The following is a 12,568-nucleotide window of genomic DNA, read 5'->3' on the forward strand; positions in this document are numbered from 1 at the left end:
CCGCAATCCCCCGAGCTGGGATGGCTTAGCACAGCTGACTCCCTCCAGCTCCCGAGCCTCCAGGTCGCCATGGAGGGGCTGGTAAGGGCCGGGGTGGCCATCTCAGTGGCAGGTATGGGCTGTTCCTTGAGACCCTCTTTTATCTGCTAATGTCCCCGTGGCCCCTCTAGTCTGACCCCCCCCCACCAGCAGTTCCTCTTACACATTGCATGTCTCCCTTAAAGTTGCCAAGCAGCAAGATCCTGAGGGCCTGTGGATGGCCTCCTCCTTCTGACTGTACCCATGGGCCCCACCTCAGGGCCCATGCTCGGGTCCCTCAACACCCGGTCATCTGCTGTGAGCCCTGGAACGTCAGGTCAAGGCAGTCCCACCGCCGCCTTTCTCTCCAGGGTTGACACACCACGCTCCAGAGCCCATGAAGAATATTAATTAAATGAAGGTTTATTTCAAAATTAGTCTTAGAGTGTAAGCTGTTTTCGAGGGCTGGAGCCAGACTACACATTGAGCGGGAGGGTGCTTGCCTTCCTCCGCCGAGGGCGGAGAGCCGCCTCCCAGCCCTGCCCCTCGGTCATGCATCCAATGATCACTAGGACTAGAAGCCAACAGCAAAGGACCCCGCGCGCTTGCTCATGTTTAATCCAGGTTAAGCTATACACGTTTAAATACACGTCGGAGGTTACGTGGTGTCATGCAGTCCCTGGGTTGGAATGACTCTTGCTCCGTGACCTCCGCGGCAAGGCTGCCCCAGAGGGCAAGGTTAGGTAGGACAGAGCACTGCAAAGAGAAGGAGAGAGGAGAGAGGTCAAAGCCCAGCGCGAGTCAGGACCTGCCAGTCCCGGGGGGCCCCAGCCCAGAGGCGGTCCTGTCCTGAACAGAGAGCCTCCCGCCCCCCTGGGACCCAGGGAATGACTGCCATCACATATCTTCCTTCTGGAAGAAGGAAGAGACGACGGGAAGGTGGCCGCCTGGTGCGCCGATCTGGTCTCTGGTGCTTATCTACCTGAGTTCAAGCCCCGGATCCGGCCTGTGCTAATTCTACGACCTTGGGGATATGGCTCCACATCTCCGCGCTCAGTTCTCCATGTGTACAACAGACAGTGCCTCTGCCTACCCCACAGGGTTGTTCAGAAGCAAACAGAAAGTGCTCAGTAAATGTTAACTAGTTTTATGAATTCACTGACATTTCCGTGGATCGCGGTGGAGAAAGGGGTCCAGCCCTCGGGCTCCCAGACTTACCCAACCCATTTCCACAGACCTCCTTTGAGAAATTGGCTTTGAAAGCCTTTAAGAGGCAGAAGTTCTTCCCAATGTTTAGCCTGAAGTCCTCCTGCAGAAAGTTAAGACTAATCTTTCTGATCCTTATGGAAACAATACCACCCAGAGGTTCTTATCCGAGATCCGCAAGCCTACTGGAAGCGTACCCAGCGTCGCATGTGCTTGTGGACAAAGCCGAATGAAATCAAGAGTCCAGACAACGGATGACCATCAGTGGATACTGTTACGGCCTGAGTGTCCGGGGCCCCCAGCCAAATTCCCGTGTGCGGCTGTATTTGGAGACGGAACCTCTAAGGAAGTGATCGTAAATGAGTCACAGGATGGCACTCTGATCGTCCTTATAAGAGGAGACACCAGAGAGCCCTCATTCTCTCCCTTCACGTGCACACAGGACAGGCCACATGAGGACACAGTGAGAAGGTGGCTGTCTACAAGCCAAGAAAAGAACCCTCGCTAGCAACTGGATCTTCTGGCATCTTGATCATGGACTTCTAGCCTCTGAAACTGTGAGAAAACACATTTCTGTTGTTGAAGTGATCCCCCCCCAACAATACCCCCTACCCCCGGTGCTATTTTATTGTAGCAGCCTGAGCAGACTAATACAGATATTAACATCACAGAAAGAAAGACAACCGGAGAATATGTGTCTCTTAATGGAAGTTCAGCGCCACTGATCATGTAACGCTTATCAAAAGATTTGAGACTGAGTCTGATCCAGCCTCTGGCTCTGCCAGCTAACAGGAAATACGAAAAATGGAAGAACATGTTAAATTAAACCATGGGGACACAATTGACAAGCAGAAGCCAAAACAAGGAAATTCTATGGGGCAAATAGCCTGGTTTCTCCAAGAAATAAATTTCAAGGAACGAGAGGAAAGGAAGGGGAACCTGTATATATATAAAAAGAGACTCAGGAGAGATATTATCCAATTGCAATGTATGGGCTCCCCTTGGATCCTGATTCAAACAGATGAGAAAATGTAACAGGGAAATGTGAGCACTGATTGGACAAAGATAGTGAGACTTTTTTTATTTTTCTAGTTGTGATAACAATATTGTGGTTAGGTTTTTGAAAAGAGTCTTTATGTTTTAGAAATGTACACTGAGATACTTATAGATTAAGAAAACTGATGGTTTGGATTTGCTTCAAAATCATACGGAGGGGAGAAGCTGGGTAGGGGTGTGAGTGAACAAGATAGGCCACGAATCCATGGTCGCTGAAGCAGGACAAGTACATGAGAGTTCATTATTCTCGTCACTCGGCTTTTACGGATGTTAACAGCTCCCTTAATAAAAGATGAAACAAAAGTCGAGAGAGGATGTAGCTAGGCATGATTTCAAGCAGCTGAGACCAGTAAATGTAGCCCTGGGCTCTGTTTTTTCCCTATGAAATAGCCTGAACTCTCCAGAACTTTCACAATCAGGCTCGTGCTGGTTCTGCAGCTCTAATGTGGAGTCGCTCTGGTGCCTCCAGGGAGAAGGAATCCCCTTCTCAGGCCTCCTGGCAACATGCAAAGACAAAACCCCATTCCTGGGAGGCCTCACAATCGCCCACTGGAGGACCCTGGCCCTGTGCACCCAGTGCCATCTGGGCTGGCGAGACGCTCTGGGAAGGCTGAGGAACATAGCAGGTTCCCTGCCTTCAGCGGGAGGTCTTGGGGAGGGGAACCCCAGGAAGCCCTGCTCCGGGGGCCCCGTGGGGCTGCTCTCACCTTTTAAAATGTAGTCCGTTAGCAATGTGGGCACCTTCTCATTATCCTCCTTCATGGCAAAGAGAACTAAGGAAGGAGAGAGAGAGAGAGAGAGATGAGCCAAGATGCCAGCATGGCATAAAGGTCACTTCTAGACTGACAACTCACCAACCCAGAGAGAGAAATCAAACCAACCCAGAGTGAGAAAGGAAACCAGACATCACTGAGTATGGAGCAAACATCTAGAAGTTTCTGTCAAGCATCAGCACTCCACCTGCTGATGGAGTAGAATACATCCAAAAATCAGAGTGGCCTGTTGGTGACTTTATTTTCTTTTATCTTTTACTTTTTTTTTTTTTTTGCTCATCTATAATCTCCACATTATTTCCTAAGTATCTCTCTTTAATAAGCATGAAAAGAAATAAAGCAATTAAAAAAAAGAATCAGCTTTCAGATGCAATCTAAATGTTAAGAATAACAGTCATCCCATCATTGAATCAGCAACAAAACTCTTTAAAGACATTCCATGCATATAAACAGATACTGGAAAATTTTCTCTGATTATTATGATTATAAATCATTATTCCTATTTATTAATAACAAAGGAACTTATTTTAACACGTGATTTTTTTTCTGTTTTATGCCCCCACCACAGTGCTAGAATTTGTGGAAATGCAAAAGACTTACGGACCCTCAAGGAGCTCATAGATTCCTCATTGAGACTCCTGATGATTTACACACATACAAGGCAAACAAGAGGGAAGTTAGGAAAGCGTAAAGGCTTTTCTTATAGAAGTTTTGAAAATAGTTTTTTCTGTTATTAAACGAGGTGCCGCTTTCTCATGTTCATAATTCATATTGTGGAAGTCAGCTCTGTAGAAAATCTTTTAAGAACGTTGTTGGACTTTGTTTACAATATCAAAAAATGAGGGCAGGAGAGAGTGCAGGATTTTGCATCACACACGGCTTTAAAGAAGCCACGGTGTGTCTATCCCACGTAGTCTTAGAGACCTCTGTGAAAAACGAGAGAGATTCATGGGTACAAGACATATTTACCGGTGAAGCAAGAAGGCTGCAGGGCATCGTGGATTAGCTTGGGAATGAATAAATAAATGCTAATATTCATAGAAAAGGTCTGGAAGAATGTGCGTGAATCTGTTAAGACTGATTATCTCTGGGTGCGAGACCACAGGGGATGTTCCTTTCTATACCCTATTTCTGCAGGGTCTGGTCTTCTTCAATGAGTACGTTTTGCTTTTCTGCAGGCAGGGAAAGCAAGAAAGGTCAGCTGGCACCGGTCACCAGGAGGAGGCAGCCTCGGCAATAAAGGGGACGGATCTCCATCCTGTTCTATGGCTCTGCTCTCTCCTGATACCTCTGCCTCGCTTCTCGTCGGCGTGAGTTAGTGGCGTGAGTTAGTGGCCAGGTCCCGGGGCAAGAAAGAGCCTGAAACTGGGGCCCTCCAGGTCTTGGTTTCTTTTATTTCTTCTGTAGTTTCAGATGTGTATTCGTGTCAACCTAACAGGCTGCAAGTACTTTACAACTGAATATGGGCGCACCAAATGCCGCTCCAAGAAGACAGCTCTGGGGGGCGCCTGGGTGGCTCAGTGGGTTAAGCATCTGCCTTCGACTGAGGTCACGATCCCGGGATCGAGCCCCACCTCCAGCTCCCTGCTCAGTGGGGCATCCCTTTCTGCCCCTCCCCATGCTGGTGCATGCTCTCTCCCTCTCTCTCTTTCTCAAGTAAATAAATAAAATTCTAAAAATAAGAAGAAGAAGAAGAAGACAGCTATAAAAATGCAACCCTTGCTTTCAGCCAATATGCATCTAAGTTTATTGCCAAAATCCAAAATGTATAGGAGTTGTCTGGTCCCAAGAGCTGGTCCGGGGCCTGAGCCCTTGGTTCAGGAATAAAGAAGAGACATTCACAGAGGAATGGCCAAAGGACTGGCCAAAAAAAAAAAAGAAAGCTTTTATAACCTGCCGCAGAATTCACATTCAGGAAAGATGGCAGTTTTTTCTTTTAAAAAGAATAAAATATTGGAATGTGGTGTACCCACATGATAGAAGAGAGAGCCATAAAAAGAATGTTAACCAAATGTTAACTGATATGACTAAAATCATGATAGAAAATTTTATAGCCAGTATAATCCCAAGTATGTGGAGAAGACATAAAACATTATGGCTGAAAACACCAAAATAGTAACCACAGTGGAGGGGACAATGAATTATTTATTTTCTTTTGTTCACTGTTCTGTATTTCCAAACTATTCTAAATGATGGAAATACTCCAATTAAAATTTTCTAAACGGACCTGAAACATGTAAATAAACCCACAGTTTCTTAATTAAAATGAAAGGATTTCATGCTGAATTCCTGAATAGGTATCTGTAATAAATTTATAGCTCTTCCTTTAAAAAAAAAAAAAACCATGATTGAGTACCTTACATATATCAACCTTCATAATCTGTCCAAATTATTTTCCAAATGCTTACTACTTGTGAAAACACAAACACCTATAAATGTCAGTTCGTTTCTGTCTGCTCCCTTGGAAAAAAGTCTTAGTGCATATTTATGCAAATAGAGGAGTGTAAAAGGAGTGAAGAAGATGCCAAGGTACTTTGAATTGAAAATTCCAGATTCTCAAGGACGCTGTATCCATGGATGTAGCCAGGGTTTCTGTTTACCAGAACCGCCTGCTTCGGTCCCCAGATTGATAACAATGACAATGATCCGTCACCTTTATAGCCCGGGGTGGGGGGAGGCAGAGGGGAGCAGCAGGTGTCTGTCTGCCTCTGCAGAACAGAAGAAGCTCCTCTTGCCCTCCCCCGTGCTGGCCTGATGCTCAAGCCCTTCCCTCCCAGGCAAAGGCAGGGCGCCCCTGGGCTGGACAGGCCCAGGGACTCTGTCACTCCGCGCAGTTCACGGTTGCCAGGGAGATGGACGTTCCTGTGATTCACTGTGCCTGCCACCCCGTCATAGCCTCAGATTTTTCTCTTCCTAAAGAATCAGGCTGACACTGATGGCTAATACCAAGAGCCCCCAGCCTTTTGGGGGTTGTTGTGTTTGATGTACATGAAAGAGATTTTGCCTACAGAGGGCTCTTTGTCACACACGGGTTTCTCCCATCGCTCAGGATATTTGTTAATATTTGACAATAGAGCCAAAGCAGAGGAGAGGAGGCAGTCGTTTCCTGGAAGGAAAACTACTCTTTCCTGTCCCCCACTCCTGCCACCCAAGAAACCTTGCTGCTCCTTAAAAAATGCGGCCAGCCCCATCCACCATGCCTCCTGCTGTGGGGCCATAGGTGGGACAAAGCAACAGCAAGCGGTTGCCAAGAGAACAGACAAGAACAGACAAGGTGGAGAAGGCAAGGCTTTGAGCACTGTGGGGTGAGCCCCCACCCGCCTCCAACCTCTTCCACCAGCTCAGTCCTTCCTGGCAAGGCTTTGCCCTTTACAAGGAAACAGCCACACAACAAGACGGCTCTGGGTGCCACTGCAGAGCACTGTAGCTTTGCCCCCACTCGGGGGGGAGTGACACAGGGACACGGAGCCCATTCCCACCCATCTAACGCTGCCCCTCATGGGGAGGGAGGGATGGGAGTGGGCGACCCGTCTCTCTGAGGATGAGAGGAACTCACTGTTTGTCAGCATCTGGAGATCTTCCACTGACGGGGGCAAGGCCTTCTTCTCATAAGGGATGACCGTGTTCAGATACTACGAGACAAACATACAAACATGCCAGGCAGGGCTGGAAATACAAGTGTGGTCCCTCCGAGGGTGAGATGTGTGGACAATTCGCATGGGGACTGTGATCGTCTCTCCCCGACGTGCTCCATGGAAGTTGACAGGCACAGCAACACCCATGATGCTCCGCACACCCCTGCCTTGGGACCCCTTCCTGTCTCTGGAGAAAGTCCCTGAAAGGGGCTCCTGGGTGGCTCAGTGGGTTAAAGCCTCTGCCTTCAGCTCAGGTCATGATCTCAGGGTCCTAGGATGGAGCCCCGCGTCGGGCCCTCTGCTCAGCGGGGAGCCTGCTTCCCTTCCTCTCTCTCTGTCAAATAAATAAATAAAATCTTTAAAAAAAAAGACAAAGAAAGAAAGAAAGTCCCTAAAAGTAAGACTTTCCCATATCAGCCCTCCATTCCATCGAACACATTCTTTGGACAACCAGAAGCTCCTGGATATTTAGGAATCTTGGGGAGCTTTTTCTCCTTCAGGCTGAGCGCAGAGAACATTCTAAAGGGAAATTATACTTTTGTGCGTTTGGGGAGGCAATATGAAATCGAACAATCTCTCTTTTGTCAAAAATGACGGGGTAGAGAACCTCAACCCCGCCCTTGGTCTTGGACGTTGGGTTTGCTCCCTCTGCTGGATATGAGGTGCTTCTACAACAAGATCATCTTGGCCCCGTGGGGCCCAAGAACAGGGTGCCGGAGAGATCCTGAAGGTCGGGGGGTGGGAGGGGGTAGGAGGGGTAGCCTGGGAGACTGAGAAGAGCTGCAGCTCAAACACCAGAAGACTTCTCTTTTGGTCTTGGTTCTGCCCCTAGCGGTGGGGTCTTGAGAGAAGACCTAATCTCTCCAGATCTTAGTTCTCACAGCTGCAAAATGAGGGGAGCGGGTTCCACGTTCCCAGAATGTCCTCCCGTGCCGCAGTGCCATAATTCTCACTCTTAGGATTCAGCTACAAAGATGTCTAACACGTACACAATTACGTGCGCTCTCTCCACGATCTTAAGCTTGTCCCTTCTATCAGATTATGCACTTCAGGAGCGCAGAGCCCAGGACTTACTCATCTTTGCCCCTGAGGGCTTGGCAACAGCTCAAAACAAAACAAAACAAAACCCAGTTCACCCTTTAAAAGACACTGTTCCTTCTTAAGAGTGGAAGAAGATGATGGGGCGCCTGGTGGCTCAGTCAGCTACGCGCCTGCTTTGGCTCAGGTCATGATCCCAGTATCCTGGGATCAACTCCCGCATCGGGCTCCCTGCTTCTCCCTCTCCCTCTGCCCACACCCTGCTGTTGCTCGCGCTCATGCTCTCTCTCACTCTATCCGAAATAAACAAGTTAAATTAAAAAAAAAAAAAAAGAAAAGAAGGGGGCACCTGGGTGGCTCAGTGGGTTAAAGCCTCTGCCTTCGGTTCAGGTCATGATCTCAGGGTCCTGGGATCGAGCCCCACATCAGGCTCTCTGCTCAGTGGGGAGCCTCCCCTCTCTCTCCCTGCCTGCCTCTGTACCTACCTGTGATCTCTCCCTCTCTCTGTCAAACAAATAAACAAAATCTAAAAAAAATTAAAAAAAAAAAAGAGGAAGAAGAAGAAAATGAGTGGAAGAAGATGGTAAACCTCCCTTTGCCCAAGGGCTGGGATAATTCTAGTGAATCACCACACCCTGTTCTGCAGGGGAGGCTAGGTGGCAAGGGTCAGGAGGAAAGCTGGGAGCCTGGGAATTGCAGGTACCTGTTTGTCCGTCCCTGAGGAGCCAAAGGTCTGGCGGATGCCGCTCTGCAGAATGTTGGAGATGCCTTCCATGCTGAAACGCTGGGGAGAGGATGGGCAGGGCTCAAGAACAAATGCTTCCTGCTCCATAGTCATCGCTCCCCGGGGACTTGGGTGTCCTCCCTAAGCTACCCAGACCCGCCGGCCTCCCCCTGTCCCAGGTAACACCTGGGCTAACAAATGGGCCAAAACTTAAGGCTGAGCTTTGCAAGAACCAACAGTCGAGTCTCAAAGACTCTTATCTTAGTCAGTCCCTCGGGGCAACGGGTCCCCCTGCCCTTCCCTGGTTTCCTCCCTTCAGCCTCGTCGTGGACAGGGAATAAAGCAGGCCCATACGCCTGGGACAGATGATGACACAGCATCTTAAAGGGGAAAACAAAGTGTCCGGCCACTGGGAAGGGCAGATGTAATTAAAGCTACTGTCCATATCTGGGAAGCCTTTACCAAAACACACAAGTCTAGGCCCAATTCAGGAGGTTTGGGACAGAGCCTCGGCCAAAATATTTGGAACAATCTCCTTGAAGGATTCATTCTCCGGAGCTTCCCTGATCACGAACCAGTGGTCTGAAGAATCCTGTCAGGCTCCCAGCAAGGCGTCTGAATTTGCAACCCCCTCCCGCCATCCTAAGGAGAGCAGTCAGGACGAGTAGCCCAGATGCTAACCTGAGTCCCAGGCACAGCGCCCCTCAGGACTAACTGTCTTCCCCCCTCTTTCTAAGGTCTTGCCTCAGGGAGCACAGGCCACACACAAGTATTTTCCAGTGTCCACGTCCAGTGTCCCCCAGCCAGACCGAGGTCCTCAAGAGGAGGAAAGGAGAAAGGGGGGCCGCCTTTCTCTTTACAGCCCTACTGTTTGCCCACGGTCCTGCTCACAGCCCCTGTTCAGTCCAGGTCTGCTTACGGGTCCTGTGCAGGCTTGGTACTGGGGCTGGACCTGGCGAGGACCGGAGGCCGGGCGCACCTCCTCTGCCCATGGCGGGGCTTCACGTACCTTGAGAGGCATCTGGTTTCCCTTCTCTATCCGGCTACTCTGCAGGCTCAGACCTTTCTCTTTCCGCCTCTTCTTCATCAGTTCCCGCTGCTCCTTCTGCTTGTTCTGAACCTCAATAAGCACCGTGATGAAGGAGTTCTTCACTTCCTTCTCGAACTCCAGCTCGTCCCGGCGGGCCAGCTGCTGCACCAGCTCCTCCGAGAAGTCCCGGATGGCGCCCTCCACCTGGTCCAGCAGCTCGGTCAGCTCCGACCCAGACATGTGCCTTAGACCTGCAGGGGGAGACCCACCCGCAGGTGACCACTGCCACTGCATCCGAGCCAGAGCCCACTGGATGGCTCCTGGGGCCGTGTCTCCCAAGGGGACCCCTCCTACCTCCTTACAGGATGGGGAATTTAGGGGCATCCCCAGGAAGGAAGGGACCCATATACAACAGCCAAAGTGAACACCACTCTCAGGATAACAGAAGAGGAAGAAGAAACCCATGGACTCCATTCACAAAAACGTGCATGGACAGGGACACCTGGGGGGCTCAGTCGGTGAAGCATCTGCCTTTGACTTCAGGTCATGATCCCAAGGTCCTGGGTTCAAGCCCCATGCTGTTGGGCTCCTTGCTCAGTAGGGAGCCTCCTTTCTCCCTCTGCCTGCTCTGCCTGCCTCTCCCCCTACTTGTGCTCTCTCTTTCTCTAACAAATAAATAAATAAAATTGTTTTTTAAAATGTGCACGGAGGGGTGCCTGGGTGGCTCAGTGGGTTAGGGCCTCTGCCTTCGGCTCAGGTCATGATCCCAGGATCCTAGGATCGAGCCCCACATTGGGCTCCCTGCTCGGCAGGGAGCCTGCTTCCCCTCCTCTCTCTCTGCCTGCCTCTCTGCCTACTTGTGATCTCTCTCTGTCAAATAAATAAATAAAAATCTTTTTAAAAAATAAAATAAAATAGTGCACGGACAGGGGTACCTGGGTGGCTCAGTGGGTTAAGGCTCTGCCTTCGGCGCAGGTAATGATCTCGGGGTCCTGGGATCAATCCCCATATTGGGTTCTCTGCTTAGCGGGGAGTCTGCTCCCCACTCCCCCTCTGCCTGCCTCTCTGTCTGCTTGTGATCTCTCTCTTTGTCAAATAAATAAAATCTTTAAAAAAAAATGTGCATGCACAGGCATGTGACTTTTTGATCCCTTCTTCCTCTTCCTAGTTTTCCTCTGTGTCTCTTATATTCCTGGTGCAAAATGGGTCAAGGATCAGGGGAGAAAACAGTCAGAGGAGGTTTTGGGCATATGTGCCGCAAAGCAGGAGAGAGATGGTGTTTGTCCCAAGAACTGATCAAGCTCTAGCCAGCCAGCAATCTCAGCACAGGGGTCTGAGGCCCCCTTCACCCCACGGTCCCAGACAGCAGTGCAGAAATTCAAGAAACAGGGGCGCCTGGGTGGCTCAGTGGGTTAAGCCGCTGCCTTCGGCTCAGGTCATGATCTCGGGGTCCTGGGATCGAGCCCCGCATCGGGCTCTCTGCTCGGCGGGGAGCCTGCTTCCTCCTCTCTCTCTGCCTGCCTCTCTGCCTGCTTGTGATCTCTCTCTGTCAAATAAATAAATAAAATCTTTAAAAAAAAAAAAAAGAAATTCAAGAAACAAGGGAAATGTGCGGCTGACTGGGACCACAGGCTGAAAAGCGCATCCGGGCTGGTCAGTACCGAGCCTGCTGTCAGGGAAAAGGGAAAGGAAGCTGAGATAATGGGATACAGGTAACTTTGTCGTAAATTCTTGTCCCCTCAGATTTCTTCATTTAAAATAGATTGGGGTGGGGGGTGGGGAGTGCCTCTGTGGGCTCAGTCTGTAGAGCCTGCAACTCTCCATCCCAAGGTTACAAGTTCAAGCCCCACGGAGGGCATGGAGCCTACAAAAACAAAACAAACAAACAAACAAAAGATCTAGGGGGCGGGAGAGTGAGCATCTTCTCAAATTTGTCCCTTTCTAACATCTTTTGTTTCTGCCGCAGCACCCATTTTACTTCTCTGTTCTGTTTCTGCCGTGGCCTGTGGATTTGCTGACTTGGTTCGCCTTCCCCCTTTATTCTGCTCTTTGGAGCTGTCCCCCTCCTTCTGCCCTTGCCATGTCCCTGTGCACTTGAGCTGTTTTCCTGAGTCTTCGTGGAGCGTGGCTATGTTTGGGGCCTTTGTGTGGCTGAGAACAGCCTGAATAGAGCTCCGTAGCCAAATCAGCCCCGTCATCGCGAGCACATTCCTTCAGCTTTTGCCCTGGCCCGGCCTCTGCTCTTAAGAGCCACAGAGTCTCGGTTCCCCAGACAGCCTCCATTTTCACCCATGTTCGGACCTCGTCACCTGCCCGGCCCGCCTTCCCTCTGCTGTGTTTCTAAGTCCCCGCCGGCCCACACATGTGCCTCCTCCCTGGGAAGGGAGGTTTTCTGGGTGGTTCTATTTCCCCAACAGTAGCATCCAACAAGCCACCTTGCCTCTCAGCACCCTCGACCACCCCAACCCGCATGGAGCTGGGGTGGGAATGAAATGAGATGACGCACAGAGACTCTTACAACTGGTCTGGCACATAGAGATTTTTCCAGAAATACCAGCTATCATGATCATTACCTTTTTCCTTGATTTCATGGGAGCCTCGTTTTGGACAAGGGGTCCCGATTTCTTCTGCTCATTCTGCTTTCATCTTCACCTTTGCTTGGTTTTACCATTTTGACTGGGCTCGATTGCCTTTCCCCCCACCCCCAAAATTTGCTAACTTCTCTCCTGACGCCCAATAGGGAAAGGGTTGCCAACTCCCTGGGTTGGGGGTCCGACTAGGTACGTGTGAAGCGGGTGCCCACGGCCCGGCCCACAGGCAGGAGGGTCCATCCCGGGCAAGGCCACCCGCCAGGCCCCTCACCTTCGTAGGACCAGTTGTTGTTGAAGGTCTGGGTCAACGCCTGCATCTCCTGCAGGAGGACCGAGTCTGCCTGGGAGGAGGTTTCTCCCTCATCCTCCTCTTCCAGGACCTCCTCTTCTTCCTCAGGGTCTGGGGAGTTCTGCATCATTTCCTCGATCTCCTCAATCACCTGAAGAAGGTACGCAAGAGAGTGCTAACTCTGGTCTCTGCCGGGGGGACATCCCAG

The 12,568-nt window shown here is 50.2% G+C and overlaps 1 protein-coding gene across 3 annotated transcripts in view; it reads right to left on the reverse strand.

Annotated features, from left to right (window-relative positions):
- Positions 1 to 421: 421 nt before the first annotated feature.
- The window catches only part of FEZ1 (fasciculation and elongation protein zeta 1), a 45,496-nt gene continuing 33,349 nt past the window's right edge, over positions 422 to 12,568 (reverse strand). For all 3 annotated transcript variants that reach the window (XM_047693451.1, XM_047693449.1, XM_047693450.1), the window contains 6 exons: positions 12,343 to 12,511; positions 9,460 to 9,731; positions 8,430 to 8,510; positions 6,610 to 6,685; positions 2,988 to 3,053; positions 422 to 774 (listed from right to left, as the gene is read on the reverse strand). In XM_047693451.1, coding sequence (XP_047549407.1) covers positions 758 to 774; positions 2,988 to 3,053; positions 6,610 to 6,685; positions 8,430 to 8,510; positions 9,460 to 9,731; positions 12,343 to 12,511 — 681 coding nt within the window. In that variant the 3' untranslated portion in view covers positions 422 to 757. The remainder of the gene's footprint in view (positions 775 to 2,987; positions 3,054 to 6,609; positions 6,686 to 8,429; positions 8,511 to 9,459; positions 9,732 to 12,342; positions 12,512 to 12,568) is intronic.

This window comes from Lutra lutra, chromosome 10 (assembly GCF_902655055.1).
Source record: "Lutra lutra chromosome 10, mLutLut1.2, whole genome shotgun sequence".
NCBI classification, from domain to species: domain Eukaryota; kingdom Metazoa; phylum Chordata; class Mammalia; order Carnivora; family Mustelidae; genus Lutra; species Lutra lutra.